This window comes from Anastrepha ludens, chromosome 5 (genome assembly GCF_028408465.1).
Source record: "Anastrepha ludens isolate Willacy chromosome 5, idAnaLude1.1, whole genome shotgun sequence".
Taxonomy (NCBI): domain Eukaryota; kingdom Metazoa; phylum Arthropoda; class Insecta; order Diptera; family Tephritidae; genus Anastrepha; species Anastrepha ludens.
In genome coordinates this window covers 62,894,590-62,914,312 of record NC_071501.1, presented here as the reverse complement: position 1 = coordinate 62,914,312, position 19,723 = coordinate 62,894,590, and the positions used below count along the sequence as shown (strand labels likewise).

The 19,723-nt window shown below is 34.1% G+C and overlaps 1 protein-coding gene across 2 annotated transcripts in view; it reads right to left on the bottom strand.

The window, feature by feature from the left end:
* Nucleotides 1–4,947: 4,947 nt before the first annotated feature.
* Nucleotides 4,948–19,723, bottom strand: part of LOC128865335 (cytoplasmic protein NCK1) — a 47,137-nt gene continuing 32,361 nt past the window's right edge. Inside the window, exons 2-7 of one of the 2 annotated variants that reach the window (XM_054105546.1) lie at nucleotides 13,464–13,676; nucleotides 12,995–13,373; nucleotides 12,466–12,670; nucleotides 9,929–10,274; nucleotides 9,427–9,855; nucleotides 4,948–5,670 (exon numbers count right to left, since the gene is read on the bottom strand). In XM_054105546.1, the coding sequence (XP_053961521.1) occupies nucleotides 5,461–5,670; nucleotides 9,427–9,855; nucleotides 9,929–10,274; nucleotides 12,466–12,670; nucleotides 12,995–13,373; nucleotides 13,464–13,514 (1,620 nt within the window). In that variant the 5' untranslated portion in view covers nucleotides 13,515–13,676 and the 3' untranslated portion in view covers nucleotides 4,948–5,460. Of the gene's footprint in view, nucleotides 5,671–9,426; nucleotides 9,856–9,928; nucleotides 10,275–12,465; nucleotides 12,671–12,994; nucleotides 13,677–19,723 lie in introns of both variants that reach the window. The other variant, XM_054105545.1, reaches the window with a different exon arrangement.

Genomic DNA, 19,723 nt, shown 5'->3' with positions numbered 1-19,723 from the left:
TTGAATAAAAATATTGAATCCTGAAGGAATCTAAATGTTTACATGCTTTATTTAAAGACCCTTTATAAATGCAATATACTAGCAAAAGATCCAAAGAGAAATTTGTTTATGGATCGGTAGTTTTCTAACCAAATAAGCAAAAGAGCCATATTTTGAAACCCAAATCGCACCCAAATCAGTCTTAATAAATAAACCTCTTAACTACTTAACTAAACCCTCTTAAGCAGTGTGTCTAGAAAATTTGTCCACTAATTTGTTATTTGTTTTTTTTTTTTTTTTTCCAACTTGATTTTTCCAAAAGTGATTTTCTCTAATAAATTGGTATCACAATTTATAATTTTATATAATATTATAATAAAAAATTCTATACAAAATAAATAAGCAAATCTTAGCAATACGTTGCACTGCTTTTATTGTGCACACAGATATATAGGGTTTTTTAATAAGAGGTGTCATTTTGATACTCAAAGAAAAATGCTATTTTATAATATAAATGATCGGATGTTTATTTCATTATAAAGAGGAAGGCATGCCGTTAATAGTGGAAAATAACATCAGGCAAATGATCACCACGGCCACGCTTAGAGGACAATATCCTTTTCATGAAATTTTCCATAACCAAACTGCAAAGTGGCTGGCCTATGCCCTCGGTAGCCTCACGAATTCCATCTTTGAGGCCTTGAATCGACCCTGGGCTGTTGGCGTAGACCTTCTCTTTCACGTGGTCCCAAAGGAAAAAGTCACAAGGTGTTAAATCACAAGATCTCGGTGGCCAATTGTGAGCACCTCTTCGAGAGATAACACGGTCCGGAAACTTTTGCCGTGAAGATCGTTGCTTGTGTGGCGCGTAGGGCCGTCTTGTTGAAAATAAACGTTATCCAGATCAATATCATCCACTTCTGACCATAAAAAAATCCCTTCACCTGTGACACCTGTTAAACGTTTTCTTGACAGACTGTATATCATTTAAAAGATCCCATGCATTTACGGAAATATTATCCCAAAAAACTATTAAATACGTTAATTGCTCATGCGTATGTAGATCTGCATACATAGGTATACGAATTTCCTAATTTCTGAGCATTTGGCATACAACTGACAAAACCTAACAAATCTTTTGCGCAAAATCCATTAAAGCAGTAGTCTCATGCTTCAAGACAATATTACAACTTATAAAGAAAATTCTCATCCTGGCAGACCTTCAATATTCCACGCCATCTTAGCTAATCATTTCTTACCTTTTTCATGGATCATCTTGTGAATGTGAGAAAAAAGAACATAAAATATTGAAATGATTTGCATATGTATTTGCGTTTTTATTATTCATATTTCCGTTTCAGTTTAAGTTTCAGTTTGTTCATTCATTTATTTTCACTTTTAATATCTTAATAGCATTTTCACGCTTCTCACCGTTTACTCTTTTATGCTTCTTGCACTCATTTTATCTAAACATGGTTTATTAGTTTCACGTTTTTTTCTTTTTATACTTAGTAAAAAAATTTCGCATTTAAATAAGTAGAAAAAAGATACAGCTACACATGGTTCTAATCCAAATTACTGTGTCATTTAATTTGATATTTTTTTATTTTCTTTTTTCTTCATTTATATATTTTTTATTTCACATTCGTTTACTCATTTCTTTAGTACAAATAATAAACTTTTTTACAATACTTACATAAAAAGGTTAAAAAATGTTTGTATGAGAAAGCAAAAGCTAAGCATGGATATGCAAGTTATTCATGTACAGCAAAAAGCGAGTGGAGAAATTTTTGTGTTGATTCAATGCCAATCGCAACATTGTTTACTGCTACTTATATGTGGTGGCTATGCTATATTGTGTGTGACTCAAAGCATGCGCTGTTCAGGCTCCTATGCACAGTGCATATGTATATATGTGGACATACCTATGTGCATGTGAACGTTCATGTGGGCTTGAATAGGCTCTTAAGTGCATGTGGAAAAGAATAAGACGTTCCCCTCTTGGCTGCTATTTATAAAGTAGATACACTCAAGAAAAGGTAGCAAATACTGGCTTGGCTGTTTGCGCCAATGCAGCAATAGTGACATTGGTTTACATATAAAACTAATTATTCACATGAAGGCAGGAAGAAATGAAATGAATCAAATAAAAAACACTGTACATTTTGTAATTTTAATTAGAAAAACTTAATTTTAATGCAAATTAATTAAAATATTTTATGTTTATGTGTATTTTATAACAAATAATGACTATGTATGTACGCTGTTGGGAACACAGTTATAAAACAACACAACTCAAAGTAATATTAAAGAATATGCTAAAATTAAATTCTTTCATCTAAATATTCATCGGATTATTACTGAAACTTATACTCCTTCCTTGGCGTATCTACCGCCGACTCTTCGTCAGCATTCATTTCTGTGCCTTATGATCAATTTGTATAATATTATAAATTCAAATTATTAAGAATTAAACTAAGTATTTTTATTTGCATGTGGGGTTTTTAGAATATTATTTGCTTCATATTACTTATATTGTATTTTTATATGTATTTATAATATAATTTATTACATTTAATAATAAAAGGAAGCAGCTGGGCTGGTTCAAGAGTGTTTACCGTTAAATGGTTGAACCGATTTGGGCGCTCCATTGCTTAGTGCTAAATAGTAGACTACAGAGCCAAGCAGATGGTTGCATGAGACCACGAATACCATTTACACATACTGGTATAGCACAAATACATATTCATTATTTTTTACCATTCTTTTTTCTGGTTTATTTAAAATACTTTAATTAGCCTTTTATATTTATAGTATAAATATTTGTAATCATCACTAATCCATGTTTTGGAATAAATTTGTAAGTAGTAATGAAGATTCATTCATGAATTTACGCATAGTATAGTATATATTAGTATATTTATGTATATATACTTGTTTTTATTTTTAATTTTTAATTTAATTTTTATAACACACCAGTACACTTACGCATTTGCATGTCTATATGAAGAAGAAAAGAGCAGTGGTTGAGTATTCAGGATTTGTATATGGCAGGACAAACAGTTGATATCGCCAATGTATCTGCCTCGAAAATCCATAATAGAACAATGATTTGTGTGTTGTAAGTAGTTTGTAGGGCGCCGCGTGGTTTTTCACCACACAGTTAGAGGTGATGATATTACACTTACATACATACAGCTAATTTTATTTTATAATTTGGATTGGGCGTACTCGCAAACTTGTTGCTAGTTTATTTTCGCTGGTTTTTCGTGTATTAGCTGAAATTATTTCGGGTTATCGAGCACACTTGTTCTTTGCAAATATATTCTTATACGTATTTTCAAGTGATGCATTGTTTTGCCTTTTATAATTATGGTATGTGGTAATACTCGTAATATTTGTGACTTTGTATAGGGTTCCATTCCAGACCTTTACTTAAAAGCATTTATCATACAATATTTTACGGCTACTTCATTTTATTTTGGATATATGTAAGTAGATACATTCATTTTAAGTAAAAATCGGGGTAAAAGCTTGCTCAATATCCTGTTTCGTTTCATTTTCACTTTTAATAAAAAGCTATCAGAAGGGCGTATCAAAAAACAATTCGAATGTTTATTAAAATTTCAACGTTTTCTACTAAAAGCTACGTAAAGCATTCAGCATTGTTACGAAAATATTAACGTTTGGATAGTGGAAGTGATATTTTCTTCTTTTTTAAATTTTTACTCGACGAAGATATTTTTTTTAGAGGTAGAACTTCAAAATTAAAAAAAATATGTGCCCTTAACACATTTCACGAATTGAATGATACTACTAATTTACAAACAAACTTATTATATTTTAAAAATTGGATGATCTATTTGAAATTTACTACAAGCTTTATAGACAGCGTCTAGCAGACGAAATTCCACACTAATCTGATTGTGTTTCCTCGCCAAAAAACTATGTATTTCAATTTTAGAAAATAAAACAATAACAACAAATTGCTTACGTTTGCATAGCATATTCAGTACGAGTCATAGAAATAAATTCAAAATAATAATATGAAGTCAAGGGCCACTCAAAAAACGAATGCCTGCCATAAAAGAGTTGCAATAAAACTGAATTTTAATTCACATTGTGCCGATTTTATTGATCGTCATTCATTGGTTTAAACGTCGAATCCATTAATATGTCTAATGAGCCTTTTAAGTACTATTTCCTAGAGAAGAATGGGCACGAAAAAATTTAACCTATTAAATGACATTTTTCTGGCAAACAGTGACAATACAAATTTTGCGGCTTTCGTTCTGGTTATAAAAGTTAAAGCAAACCGATTCTAAAATTATTTTTTCTAAATTGCTCTTTTTGAAATTAGCTCAGATTTTAGAAAGCTTCAAAGTTTAATTTTAAGTAATTTTCTAAATAATTACGGTGTTGAGTATTTTAGCTTCAATTATATAACAGTGTATGGTGGATATGAATAAGTATTATATAAATAATTTTCAGGAATTGAGGAAGTTCAACAATATCGCTGTGGTGCAAAACCCTTCTTTAACTTCTGTTTCACTACTTGTGCATAAACTCGCTCGAAATTTAGCGCCGCAATCAAAATAATTTAGTATACGCCAAGCATCTTCGTCCCGTCTTTAAAGATTTTGCCAATATGTGTAACGTAAAGAAAACATATGTCAAGCTTAAAAAAATCGCCCTTTCTTTATATTATATAAATATCTCTACATACGTATGTAATAAGCAATGAAATTTCAGTGTGCTTGCTTTACATTACGGAGCGCAAATTGAACGTTTTTGCAAACACTGTCGTAAAATGCTGGCAACTTGAAAATTGTTAGCAACTTAAATCGAATTAACCCGCTTTTTTCCGTGCTTGTCTTCTTCGAAACTTCCTTTTACGGACGCAAGAAGAACAAATAGTATAATAAAATAACTATGATCGTGATAAAAAAATAAATAATAAATATATAGTACGGTACTATGCATGTGACATTTTATTTATTACGCGCTTTAATTATATATGATTCTTTGTATTTATCCATTAAGTGATTTATGAGTTTTTGCCATACATATAAATTTAATTTATCGTTTTTGGTAGTCGCTTCTATGTTAGTCGCTTTGCTGTTTATCGTTTAAAATAGCATGTATTTCGCACTAAATTGTGATAATTTGACGATATTAATCTGTGTTGAGTTTCTAATTGTTACCACGCTTGATTTACGTTTTCTTATCTCATTTCATCGCTTACAATAGCCTTCCATTTACACATTAATCATTATTAGTAATATCGTAATATGAATTACATATATGTAAATAAGTAAAATTATATAATATCTAAATTTGTCATACCGCCAGCAGTAGCAGCAGGATTAGCAACAGCAGCAACCGTTTTGAAATCAGTATCAATGAATAATGTAGGTGTCTGTATGAAATGAGAAAGCATAGCGAGTACTATTCCACGCTGCTGCCGCGATTGTGGGTTGCTTACGTGCCATTGGCTTTTGGTAACGATCGCACTAAATACAACTTTTCACCTTGCTTATTCGTATAGATCGGTGCTCTTTGGTAATGATCTACTAATTGATCTAGTGTATGGAATTTACGTTGGCCAATACAGTACATATTATTTTCAACGTGTACGCGGAAGTGTTTATTACGTCCAGGCGCTTTGAGGGAAACCGAATAATCGCCCATCTGAAAACAGAGAGGAGTTCATTCAATTTTCAGTATCTTAATATGCAATACAATATCGTCTTAAACTAAAACCATAATGTGATGAATAGCTATCTACTTTGACTTGTTTTAAATGCGAAATGTTAAAACCAGAGACGATTGCCAAGAGGGTTGCTACTTAAGTGTAACAATATCAAATGTTCAAATACGAATGCTATTCGTATTCTTTACAGGTACTTGGATCAATTTCCTAAAAAAATTGGATTAAATCGGGAATATTTTCATTTTAACGAATCATGTGTGTCCCACATGTACCAAACAGCGACGGCAATGAAAACTGAGATTTGAAAAAAAATTAAAAACATTTTTTTATTACTAAATTGATGTCAAAATGTTATATGTTTAACAATTTTAGAAGTTTTCAATTAAAATGCATTTTTGATCACTGCGTTAGTTGCATGTAACAGTTTGGAGATGCGTAAACCTCAAGTGTCAATACGAATATTGCACGACACGATTGCTATTTTTCGAATTTGAGATGCACACATTTGTTCGCATTACAGAGTAACCGCCAAGATAAACGATATACAAGAAGTCACGTGAGAATGCACGAACGAGATGAATTAATTACAGAATTCCATTTTTTCCTTAGTTCACAATTCATGCGTCTCATTCATTCTTCAGACAGAACAACGCCGTATGTGAGCTAATTTGTAAATATCCTTGGCAAAATTGTTTTGGTATAATCGAGTTAAGTGTACTCTGAAGATACCCACCTCATTAAAACCAAGTGGTTAATTCGGTCTGAGAAACGTTGATTTTCGAATACAAAATCAGGAAATATATTAAAAACTCTGTATAACATATCAGAGTATAATTTGCGGCCTGTTATGAAATTAGGGATCTGGGTGTTATCTTTGACACTAATGTTTCATTTACCAACCATATAAATTTTATTATTTCAAATGCTATGCCTGGCTTTTTTCGGCGAAATTGCACTGAATTTTCCAATGCGTACACTTTAAAACTGCTATATACGAGGTGTGTTCAAAAAGTACCGCAAATTTTGAACTTTCGCAGGTTACGTATATTTGAATTTCGATTTTGGTAGATGCTCATGTCTCTCACTCATGCTGACGAGTTCGGCCATTTTGAATGTTCAGTTAATTGTTGGCAGCTGCTTTGCTTGCACGTGTTTCGGCTCGTCTTCGATTTTTACCTATTCAAAAAGATGGATCAAAGAACCGGTATCAAATTTTGTGTGTAAAAACGAAATTAAGTGCGCAGATGCATTCCGAATGTTGACTGTGTCATACGGAGAATCTACTTTGGACCAAAGCAACGTTTATCGGTGGTACAAAATGTTTTCAGAAGGCCGAGAAGCCCGAGCACTTCAACGACAGACGAAAAAATTGATGAAGTGAAGAAAATGGTAATTGCAAAATTCGTACCAAAACTGCTCAATTTCGACCAAAAGCAGCGTCGCATGAACATTGCTAATAAGATGTTGGACTCTGTCCGCGACGACCCAAATTTGCTCCAGAGGGTCATAACTGGTGACGAATCGTGGATTTATGGTTATGACGTAGAAACCAAAGCTCAATCATCTCAATGGAAGCTGCCGCAAGAACCAAGACTGAAAAAATCGCGCCAAGTTCGGTCGAATGTAAAAGTTTTGCTTGACGTTTTCTTCGATTGCAGGGGCGTTGTGCATCATGAGTTTTTGCCACAGGGTAAAACGGTCAATAAATAATATTACCGGCAAGTTATGTGCAATTTGCGCGAAGCAATCCGCCAGAAACGTCCGGATTTGTGGAAGAACAAAAATTGGCTCTTGCATCACGATAACACCCCTGCTCACACATCGTTGCTTGTGTGCGACTTTTTGGCCAAAAACAACACACTAATGATGTCACAGCCACCGTATTATCCAGACCTGGCCCCCTGTGACTTTTTCTTGTTCCCGAAACTGAAGAGGCCCATTAATGGACGACGCTACGCTACGAATGACGAAATAAAGACGGCATCTGAACAACGGAGGAGCTGAACAAGATAAAAAAATAATTTTTTGAAATGCTTCGAAGATTGAAAAGAAAAACGTTGGCACAAGTGCATAATATCTCATGGGGATTACTTTGAAGGGGACAAAGTAGATATTAAGGAGTTATAGACCTTATGTTGGACTAAAAAATTGAAAATTTTTTATGGCATATTATAAAAGTGCATCATCTTAAAAATATAAATTCAAAAAATCATAAAGATCGGAGCCCTAGAACGAAAGTTACAGACCATGGAAGCGCGCAAATTATCCATAAATGAAGTGCACGCAAAACTTTATACGCGATTATCTCGAAGTCGTGTTTTTTGAAAATTACCGTCGCGGTGATCATTATTTTTTCAAAACTTTTTGACCGATTTGCACGAACTTTTTTTTAATTATTCGAAGTTATAACCTCGTGAATCTGAACGGTTCACTTTTTATAAATATTTGCATAGTTCGCTGGAATTAATTTTTTTTTAATTGTTCAACCCCTCAAAAATCGTTTTTTTGGTGCAAAGCGGTTTTCATATCGAGAAAAATTGATTCAGATTCACTAAAATATAATATAATGGGTAAATAAACCATTAAGATTCACTAAAAAACATTTTTCTACAATAATCATTTAATTTTTTTGATTTCAGTTGAGCTGCTCATGCGCAACCGTGATCACCGCAGGCCTCTTCTAAAAAACGGCGTTTCGGGGGAGGGGCGATATCAACAATAAATAATGACATTTTTTAAAAGAAAAACACCAAAATGTATTCTTCGAAAGTTACCCTTCAGTATGATATATGCCTCATTTGAATAAAAGTTCTAAAACATATTTAAAAAAAACTATGACAATCGTCCATTTTTGTGGGCTCAGAAGGTATATAACCCCTTATTGAATTAATAAAAAATGTTTGAAAAAACACCAAATTCGCGATGCTTTTTGAACACACCTCATACCTCTTTTTTACGCTCTCATCTGGAGTACGTAGTAATAAATTATCATCCTTTCCACCAGCTCCAAATTTGCGTAAGATCACATGCTTTTCTGATCCCTTGCCATCATACAACGCGCTCATATCGCTGCTTACCTTGAAATCAATATTAAAGGTCAATATTGCTTTCAACTATAATTGTTTGCATTATCTATCATGGTGAAAAGTTTCTAGAGGTGTGGCCAGGATGAGACCGTTAATCGGCTCTCAGTGAATTTGAAAGAGGCAGCTGATTGGCTAACGCTGCATGGGTCATGACAGCGATTCGTTTACGAAAAAAATGAGATTGTGTTGGTGATATATGAAAAACTACCCTCATGTTGCTTCGTTACCGTCTGAACAACAACTGATCGGATGAATGTGTTAATACGAGTGAAATAAAATATCAAAATACTCTCACAATTTTGTAACCAAACCGAGCAATCTATTATATATCCTTGATTATCGATGGATAATTTGTTTCGTACTTTCCTTGCTATGCTGAAGATGTTAAAATGAATTATGCCCCCATGCACCCATTGGACGGATAATTTGTGAATTTAACCAGATCTTACATCTTTCGATCGTGATGTACCTAAGTCCATTTTTACTAATATCTTGAATTTGATACTTTTGGCTGAGCTTGATGGTGAATAGTCTGTATGAAATCATTGTTTCATAAACGAATTGATAAATAAATAAATGAATTGAATTTATATTTTTTTCGTCTCTGGTTATAACTGATACTCTGCTTATCGCCTACAGATAACTTACATTAGTCTCACTGTCTCGTATAAGAAAATCCCCATCATGTCCATGCTGATTCAACACGGTGTCACATTGGCTACGCGTAATAGCGCCATAGTACCACGATTTCCCAGCTAAATTTGGCCGTTCCATAGGTGCCATAGGGGGTGACGATTGCGCAGACATGCCATCATTACGTCGATCGATTGAGTCACCACCACTGCTACCGCCTCCACCACCATTGCCATTGCCTCCGCTATTGTTGCGGAACGGTGTAGCCAGATAATCATTTAACTCTTGTAGATAGTTGCGTGGAACTAAACCGACTTGTCCTTGATTATTTCTTGCTTTATACCAATCCGGATCAGAAGCTGGTCGATCAACTATTTCGAGCCGATCGCCCTTCTCGAATGAGAGTTCTTGGTCATTATTTGATGAGAAGCTATAGAGCGCAACCTGAAGCCAATGCAGTTGATTTAAATATTATTCAAGAGCAATTTTATATTTATTGTGTATAATTAATATTTACCACAATGTCGAGTACATTCTCAGCCATGGCATATGTGTGTATTTCACCATCATTATCACAATCCTCAGTTGTGTAATTACTTGGAAACCAGCCGACGGCGTTACCACTCTGACCGCGCCACCAGCCATCGTTAGACTTTTCAAGTATGAGTATGCGTGTCCCTTTGCTCAATGACAATTCATCTGGCTGCTGGGCTTGGTAATTGTATTTAACAATTGCAGTGCCAATAGCTTCGGCAGGATCTGGTGGCAAACGTCGTGACATTGTTGGGCTTTCAATTTGTCTTGAGGGTGAACAATTTGGTAAAGTTTTCGAGCCAGAGCCTTTTTTCACTTTTTTCTTAATGCTGAAAGAAAAAATAATATTTTAATAATGTATATTAAAACTTGTAGTTGTAATTTACAAAGCTAAGGATTGCTTTTCAGAAATAGGCAAGCAGTTAATCTTCAATTCGGGTTAAATATTTGTAAAAAAAAAAGTATGGCACTGACAATATTTAAAATAAATTTTGTTTATTAATTCCGCCAAAAGAGAAGGCAAATATCGAACCATGTTTTTAAAAATTTCAATTCTACATATTTTCAAAATAAAGTTTTCTTTGGGAAAGTGTAAAAAACAAATTCAATTTCGAGCCTTATGTTAGTGAAAACAGCGCCTGTTTATGTAAAAGCCTAAATACAAATACACTTAAAATTTTTGTTTGAAAAGCTTTGTAAATATGTCCATTGTCATGGAGGATGATAGATATCGTTATCTTCGATATACCGCTACCATTTATTGTTCTTACACTTCTATTCATAAACTGATGACCTGTGTGGTCTTATGCTACAAAGGCCTGTACAAAAAAAGAGCATATGCGCAAATTTATGCACTTTGCCTTTTCATTAAAAGCCGAGATCGATGATTTCACCTTTTTCTCTGTTCAAATGTAAGAAAGGTTAAATACTTGTCCGGCAAGAGAACTGACACCAATATTAGCAATAAGGGTCTAGCATCGACAATTTTCTGCATTAACAAACGAAATCTTTTTTGAGGCGTTTGTGGTATTTATTCAAACTATGCATTCCTATCGTCGGAAATTTAATTTATGGATAAAGCTGAAAGGATATATAAAGTGTTTCACAAAAAACAGCTTTGAATTTAATGAAATTTATTATGTTATAAAGAGAAATATATTTAATAGTCGGTCAACCACTCCTATGTATTTAAATTTGTTTGTATATTCCTCACGAGCTTCACGTACACATGAACCTAATAATTGTCGTTTTCGAGCTACAAAATTAGTGGCAACATAGCCAACTCTCTTTGAGCTTTTTGTTAATATCAAATTGGCAGAAGTATAGTTTACTACCTTCACACTATTAAAATTCAATAATATAGTCCCTTTGGCTCGGAGTTTGTTCGCGGCAATACCTTCTTTCGCCACTCGGGAGCCAATGTCAGGCTTCCGTATGTATTATATTTATGTCATGAAAAGGCTTCTCCAAAAAAAACCCATATGCCATTCGAAGGCGGTATAGAACTGAAAGCTATCCCACCGAGGCATACAACACAACTCGGAGGGGAAATTTTGACTAAACACCTTTCAAGGATGTATGCGCCTATAAGCATTATTAGTAAGAAAACGTAGGCATAATTCGATTTATAAATATTCAATGCAACATAAAATGTTAGGAAGCTACTTGATTAATTAACCAACTTTATTTTTACAACTATACAAAAGCATAGGTGACATTGAGCTCAAATACATTATTATTATTTTTAGAAAATTTGTTGCGCATTTGCCACCGGTAAGGATACTTTTGTGTGGCATATTGCCTAGTAATCCCTACTTCTTCAACCAAGTTTTATTTTAAGAGATCTAAAAAAATATTTTAAATTCCAATATAAGTGGGTTGCTGTTAGTATTCATGGCCTTTCACACTTCCATTGGGAAGTTTGGCATATTTTACCAAAAACGCACTCCGAACGTGTTGATGTGTGACCCATATTAATGTTGTTTACAATGCCTTTAAAAATTCATGTCGGCAAAGAAATGAAATTAAACCATGGACATTCTCGTGCGACTATTTTTTTTTTCAGTTTTCGACGCGAATTCACAAGATATGCTGAAATCTTTATACAGCGAGCAAGCAACATCCTTTAGCAACGTAGAACATACAATGATACCATGAATTTTCTCGTGGTCGCTGTTGGGGGAATATTGTGAAAAACAAAAACAGTTTTCATCCACCAATGTTCATTTGTCCATTGTTAGGTCAGAAATATAAATAGCAACCCTCGTATTTGTGTGTGTCTGTGTATTTTGTGCTAAAAATTCACAAGCGAACTACGAATTGAGAAAAAATTGTGTAAAGCAGTGTAGGTATACAAAAATTGTAAAATAAATATAATAAAAGTGAAAACCAAAAAAAGTTAGCATCCATAAAAAGCAGAGAAAAGATAACATAGTTAGCCCCGATCAGCATTAAAAAGTGTTAAAAAGTTTAAGCACATTTCCTATTTTCTACTTAAGAAGGCGACGACTATCGACTCACCTATCGAATAACGACGGTTTCTCCTTCTTCACATAATTGCTAGGCACATAACCTGACTGATTACGATTATTTTGCACACGCCACCAATGTTTTGAGTCGTCTAGCAGTAAGTATCGTTCATTTTTTCGCAAATCTAATTCTTGCGCTCCTTGCGCCGCATAATCGTATTTGGCTACAACGTAGCAAACGTCTTCTTGTGATTTGCCTGTAAAATGTCAAAGGAAAGCATCAAAAAATCATTTGCATTCAATAAACAATTGGAGTTGACTTAGTTGACAAACACTTACAATACAGCAGCAACATACATCCATACATATGCACTTATTTTATTTATTTTAAAAAGTAAAGTCAAAAGAAGTTCGCACTTTTGTACTTTTAGACTTATTGGTTCACATTTTTTAGTACATCCGATTGTTTTACCCATACATATCTTTTTTGACGACAGTACCTCCATATAGGCATACATATATAAAAATTTGTATGTATATATGTATGGATGTATGCAGACTACTTTTTGTGTAGTACCAACCGTGTTTCATGTTGCCCGCCATTGATTGTTGCCCGCAACTAGAATTACCGCTGCTGCTGCCTCCGCTGCAATCGCCTGTGTACCCGGCGATATTGGACGCTGCTGTTACTTGACCGAAGGTCACGCTCTTGTGCTGTGCACTACAACTAGATGCGGTCGACAGGGTGCGCTGGTGTTGTTGCTGCTGTTGGGATTGCGAACGTTGTTGATAGGCGGTTGCCACGGCTATGGCTGCTGTATGTGGAATGTGCCGATGCTGATGTGCCGGTGACCCTGGTGTTGCTGGATAAGGCTGCGGCGGATACTGCTGGTGGTAGTGGGCACCAACTAAGCCACCACCACTAATATTACCGATCAGTATGTGCGGTTGTTGTTGTTGCTGTAAGTGTTGATGTGGTTGTTGATGATTATGATTAGGATGATGTAATTGATGCTGATGTTGTTGTTGTGTTATCGGAACGTTACTCGCCGTTGAGGAATCGGGGATATTGCGTGCAAATCGTTGGGGATATTCCAACATTCCAGTGCTCCTCTAAGCGCGGAGGAGGCGACGTCTTTCAAGTTCTCACTAGGTTCTGATGCTATTCACAGCGGCGGCAATTCAGCTCCTGAGTGTAAGTGAAAATAATTTCAATGCTGCCCTCGGTAAGTCTGACATGTTGCCAATTGAGTTCATTCATTGCTATAACAATGACATCAACAACAACGATAACAAATGGGCGACAATATGCGATGTGCGATTTACGATGTGTGTGGTGTGTGAACCAAAATTGATGTGCGTATGTTGATGTAATCAATCGAGAAATGCAGAAAAAATAAAGAAAGAGAAAAAGCCAACAAATTATAAATAAGCTATTCACAAGCAATTATTAAGCAATAAATATAATTATTACAGCAATATAAAAAAAATATTATGCAACAAATTCAAAATATGGTGTTCAATAAAAATTCGGAGCATATAAAATGTATGTATGTAAGTATATGAATGTATAAAATATAAGCTAAGTGAGAACATAAGCGGATTTATATTTCCAGTATGGTTCGAACCCTTTCAAGTCCTGGGAGTACAAGTACATACATACATACATACATACATCTTTTCTTCTTATTTTATTTTACACTTCAAATGATTGCAAAAATGTATGTATGTATGTATGTGGTAAGCTTTAATTAACAACTAATTGTAAGGCGTTTCAATGAGTACAACTAAGTAGCGGTGGGAGAGTTTTTTAAATTATTTAACTACAGAACACACCGGGTCTGACCGAATCACGGTTCTTGTCAACAAAGAATTGCTTCACTCTAAATACAATTTCATCTGACAATACCACATTCAAAAATTGCATTACAAATCGTAAGGTTAATCGAATTGAACTACCAATCGTAAGAAAAATTTACATCGAGCGCATACGAAAAACACAAAATGTTGCATTAAGGAGGCACACTTGTATCATGTAGAGAGTAATTAAATGGATAAATAAAAATATAAGCAAACAGGAAAAGGAAACGGAATGGTTATTACTAACGATAACGATTCAGATTTAATTGAAAGAACTACTTATAGATCCTCTGGAATGTTGCTAAATCGAGAACGAAAATGTTTTAATATCACAGCTACCACAACAGATGCTCGAAATATAGTTGATAATCACTGCATGGAACCCAATTGGACAGTGTTCGATTCAAAATCTCTCGAATAGCAAAATTTAAAGCTTGGTCAGCCCAAGAGGTCCTTTCGTCCCGCTACCGATCCAGCCTTAGTTAGCAAAACCTGCAACCACGCAAGGGTTAGTGCTGCCCTAGTGCTTGCTTAACTGCCTCAAGACAGCAAAAATAAGATGTAAAAATTTATTTTACAAACAAAAAAACTAATATTAAGACAGAAGCATTAAACTTTAGCGAAAAATACTCAGCCAAACCGCGGATAAGTAGGATAGGTAACTCAGCGGCAAGGAATCAACTAAGATTAAAAACATATTCCGCTTGTGAAGCTCCGAGAATGAAATTCGCATGCTTTATAAAAAAAAAATGAATTAAAAAAACTGGTTCAGTCGAGGATAGAAAAAGGACTGGCGAATCAAACTGGACGTTCTGTTGAGAATATCGGTGCTGTAGCGCAAAGTGTTACTGAACAGTTTTCAACATCGATATCTCGACATTCTTAACAATTGGGCATTCATGAATAGACTGTTTGGCGGATTTTACCTGTAGAAGTGCCCATGGTGGACATTTAAATAATGTCATTTTTCACATACAGTATAATTATTAAGAATCGGCGGCCGTAGCCAAATCAGTTGGTGTGTGACTACCATTCGGAATTCGAATCTCCGCGAAACACCAAAATGAAGAAAACGTTTTTTTCTAATAGCGGTCGTCCCTCGGCAGGCAATGGCACGCCTGAAAGATCCATTATAAAATAAAATAAAACTCCTTGTGCTATCGCGACCTGGTACCTATGTACAAGTATACTATGCAGTCACACATTTGACTTGGCTTGCTAATAACGATAGGTATTAACATTTAGAATATATTTAGCATTTTATCTATTTGGTTGCAAAATTAATAGATATTAGATATAATAAAATTTTAATCACAGTTTACTTTCAAAAAGTAATGTATTTGCAATACATACGCATCACAAACATTTACACATACGAGTACATTAAGGCGGCACCCCGCCGTTTCTAAGTAAATAATAAAATAAAAAATACCAAAGTATTTGGCTCAACACTGTGTGCCTAGCGAGTTTGACTTTATATAAATTTCATTATTTTAACTTGAGGCAATTTTTTTTAATCTTTGACGCAGACCTCATAATTTAAGCTTCTCATTTTGGAATATAAACTCTTTTGATGAAACAAAAGATTTATATATTGTAGTTTTCTCAGCCCATTGTAGAGTTACGAATAGCCGCATCTTGACTCAAAATATTTTGGTGGAAGTCTAAAGTACGCAAGAATTTATGATACGCTTGGAAAAACACTACCATTAGTTTTTTTGTTTTTTTGTTGTTTTATGGATAGCGAGGCACCTTAATATACTCAAACATATACGTATAACGTATCAGGTAGTAAGTATGCGAAGTGAGTAATGGCAAAAAAAGCAAAAAAGAGTTTGAAACTAATAATAATTGCTGGTTGTTAATAGCCGTACGGGGCTCATGTTACGCCTCAGCTGTAGTAGTCATGACAAGATTGAAACTGCAAAGAAATGAAAACAAGTGAAAGTTGTAGTATCTTGAACAACAACTACAACTACACTCGCAATGATGTCGACAGTAAACAACAATTGTAAAAGTAACAATTACAACAACAGCTGTAGTAAAAGTGATAGAAAACGTAAAACACTTTTCTTGCCAAATGGAAAAGGTAAGATACCAACAAACCAAAATGTCATTCAAGCGGGTCTATAGATATATACAGTGGCATAGAAAACTTTGTATACCTGTGAGCCAGTGATAGATAACCTGCGATAAAATGCGTACCTCCAAGTGAATTTATTCCGAATTAAATAGCCGTAGTCAGAGTCCAACTTTAAAACACATTTCAGTTAATCGCGATATCTAAATTAAAATAAGTTTTTGAAATTTTGTCAATCGTACATATGTTAATTCAACATCTCAACACTCAATTGATTTTTTATAACAACTGTGAAATTTGATTGAATGCGATGGCAATATTTTAAATGTGGGCACTGTTCTGTTATGTTATCGTGATTTTGCAAATTTCCTCGAGCAAGCCAGTACGTTGTACCCGCACTCTTGATTGTTTGATTTATGCCATGAAGAGGAATGCAGGATGACGGGATTCTAGGCGACCCCTATTTCGGAAAGAGTGGAAATGCAGAGTCTGGAAAACTAAAATTATCCAGTTTGGAAAATAAAAATAAAAACTAAAATTAAAATGACAGTTCATTGCTTCACAGATGTCGGCAATATATAACTTATAATATTTCATGACATGAATTGCCAACTTTATTCATTTGTGGAACAACATCAAAATGCACGCCACAAATAGGAGGAGGAGCTCGGCAAAACACCCAAAAAGGGAGTACGCGCCAATTGTATATATATATATATATATATATATATATATATATATTCAACTTGCTGTCTTCATTGAAATTGGCTTTTGAAAGTAGTCAAAAATTTAGTGACGAGATGCCTAGTAAACTGAGAGAGAACAGAGCTATCCACATGAAAAGAAAAAAAATAACTCGCCAGTATAAAGAAATATGGGTACTTTAATTAGTTCACCCTGATTCAGCTGATGTTTATTTACATTTAGAAATGGCGAAGCTTAGAAATTTATTTTAAGGTTTTAAAATAACATTTTTCTTATTTCAAAGTTAAAACTCTTTTTTTGTGATAAAATGTATTTTAAGTTGACTATGGCAGAGTAATAATGGTCTTTATTATAAAACACAATTTTAATCGTTAAAACCTATTTTAACTTCCCTATGGCCACGGGCCAATAAATTTATGAACAAAAACGAAAAACTTCTTTTTAAAACACATTAAGTTATATATAAGTTTAATAAAAATGTATACTATTTTGAATAATTTTTATTAAATACAAAGCATAACGGTCCACTCTTGGTTGCTAGGTTACATATCGTTCGCCTTATGCAAGACGCAAAAATATGCAAATTTTCCAATTTTAAGTTAATGGGTTGGCTTGATTAAACTTTGGATGTTCTAAGTTTTACCAAAACCCAGAATACCATGCGTACAAAGAAACCACAAATAATTTTGTATATCAGAAGCCGAACCTTGTAATTTTCATACAGCAAGGCACTTTAAACTTGATTTCCCAACATTTTACACAGTCATGTTTCTGGCATAAGCGTCCCCACATTTTTCAAGTTTCAAATTTAGTTCTCAAGTTTAGTTCTTCTAGGAAATGCAAACAGGTGACGAGGGTAGCAAATAAATTTCATAAAGCATCCTAAATATTCATTTACAATACTGGCAGAGTATTGGATCAGAGCGCCTTTTCTATTAGTCTATTCCGACCGCTTTAATTAACAGTAAAAATTATAGTTGAGTCGTTTCATTCAGAACTTTTTCAATTAACCGAGTTTTTCAACTGAACAAATGAAGTAATGAATTAAAACTTGGTTTTCGTTTTCTTAGTTATTTTTTGTCTTTGCTGCCCTTCTCGTTCTTGATGACGAATGTCATTTGATGAACAAGACTTGGTTATATTTATAGCAAAATAATTTAAAAAAATTGTATTCAAAATTTATTTTAAAATAAAAAAAATTTTGTTTTTATTTTGTGGGTGTTTTTGGGACTTTTGTGGCCTTTAGAGATTTTTCATAAATTTCCTAGACTTTTACGAATATTGCAGCTCAACCATATATATATAAATATATGTAGTATGCATCCAAACTTCAGCTCAAAATAATAAAATGCCTGATTTCTCTCAAATTGTTTTTTATTTTAAATGTAAACTTTGCTTTTTTCTGCACACCCGTTTCGTAGGCATGTATAAGAATGACAATGAACAAAATTGCTGACAGAGACAAAGAACTAGTGAATACAAAACCAGAAAGCCCTCCTCCAGTAAAAATCAGAATTGATCGCCTGTTCAAGGGGTAGATTATCCAAGAATGATTTCAAAAACACAATTGTATTTTTTTATTTGTTAATTGTAAATAATAAATATCAATTTATTTAGTATGAATTTTAAATGCAATATACAGTATACTCTCTCCTAACGGACACCAGTACCGAAAAAATCCGTAGGAATTTTTTAAATCTTTTCTTGTTTGAGCGGATAAGATATTTTAGTTCTCTCATAAGCGGACAGCTTTCAAACTCTGTCTTGGAGTTGTCAAAATCAATAGTTTTGTTAACTGTTGTTTATTTCTTTCACAAAGCGTGGGAGCAAGTGAATCCACCGACAGTGAAAATTTGTTTAGGGAAAACTCAATTTGAGAAAACAAACTTCCCAAATCTCGTTAGGACGGTTATACCGCGTATGATGAGATTCCACTATCTCCCGTTGCTCAGTTCACCAACATTATTAATCTAACTCAGATACCAATTAAAGTTGACGCCGAAACTGTCTTAACGTATATAATTAAGAGTTCTGTTCTGGTTTTGTAAATAGGTGCCCGCTTAAGAGAGTTCACTATACATACGTATGTATATTTGACAGATCTTCTCCTCCAAACTACAACGTTCTTCTAGAGAGGCCTTCAGTCTTGTACCACTTACCAATAACAGATAGATTTTTTATGAGAAGCTTTTTTATGGCAGAAAATAACTAGGAGCTTTACCATGGCCCAATAGAGGTGCCCACTGAGCATCGAACTCTTAACAAACCAGAAGATAGTCACAACCGAAATACAAATTCCTCAAAGTTATTATTTTAGTTTCAGAACCACTGTACATATATATACAGTTAGTCTCGATAAATCGAATGAAGTAAAATGAAACAAAAAACACTAATCAGCTTAGAAGATGACGACAAAAAAACTGAAAGACACTAACCAAGAAAGTGCATGTCGTGATGTCGTATGCGCCAACTACGGCTTTCATGTGATTAATTGTAAGCAGCAAAGCGTATTAAATTTAGTGGGTGCACAACTCAAATGAGACATTTCACTTGCACCTTGCACCTCGTTCTGGCGTATCACCAAATATTTTTAAATTATCGCATCACTTTCCAAAAAACAACGTTATGCAATTTCACAATTAGGGACGTACATACACACACAAAT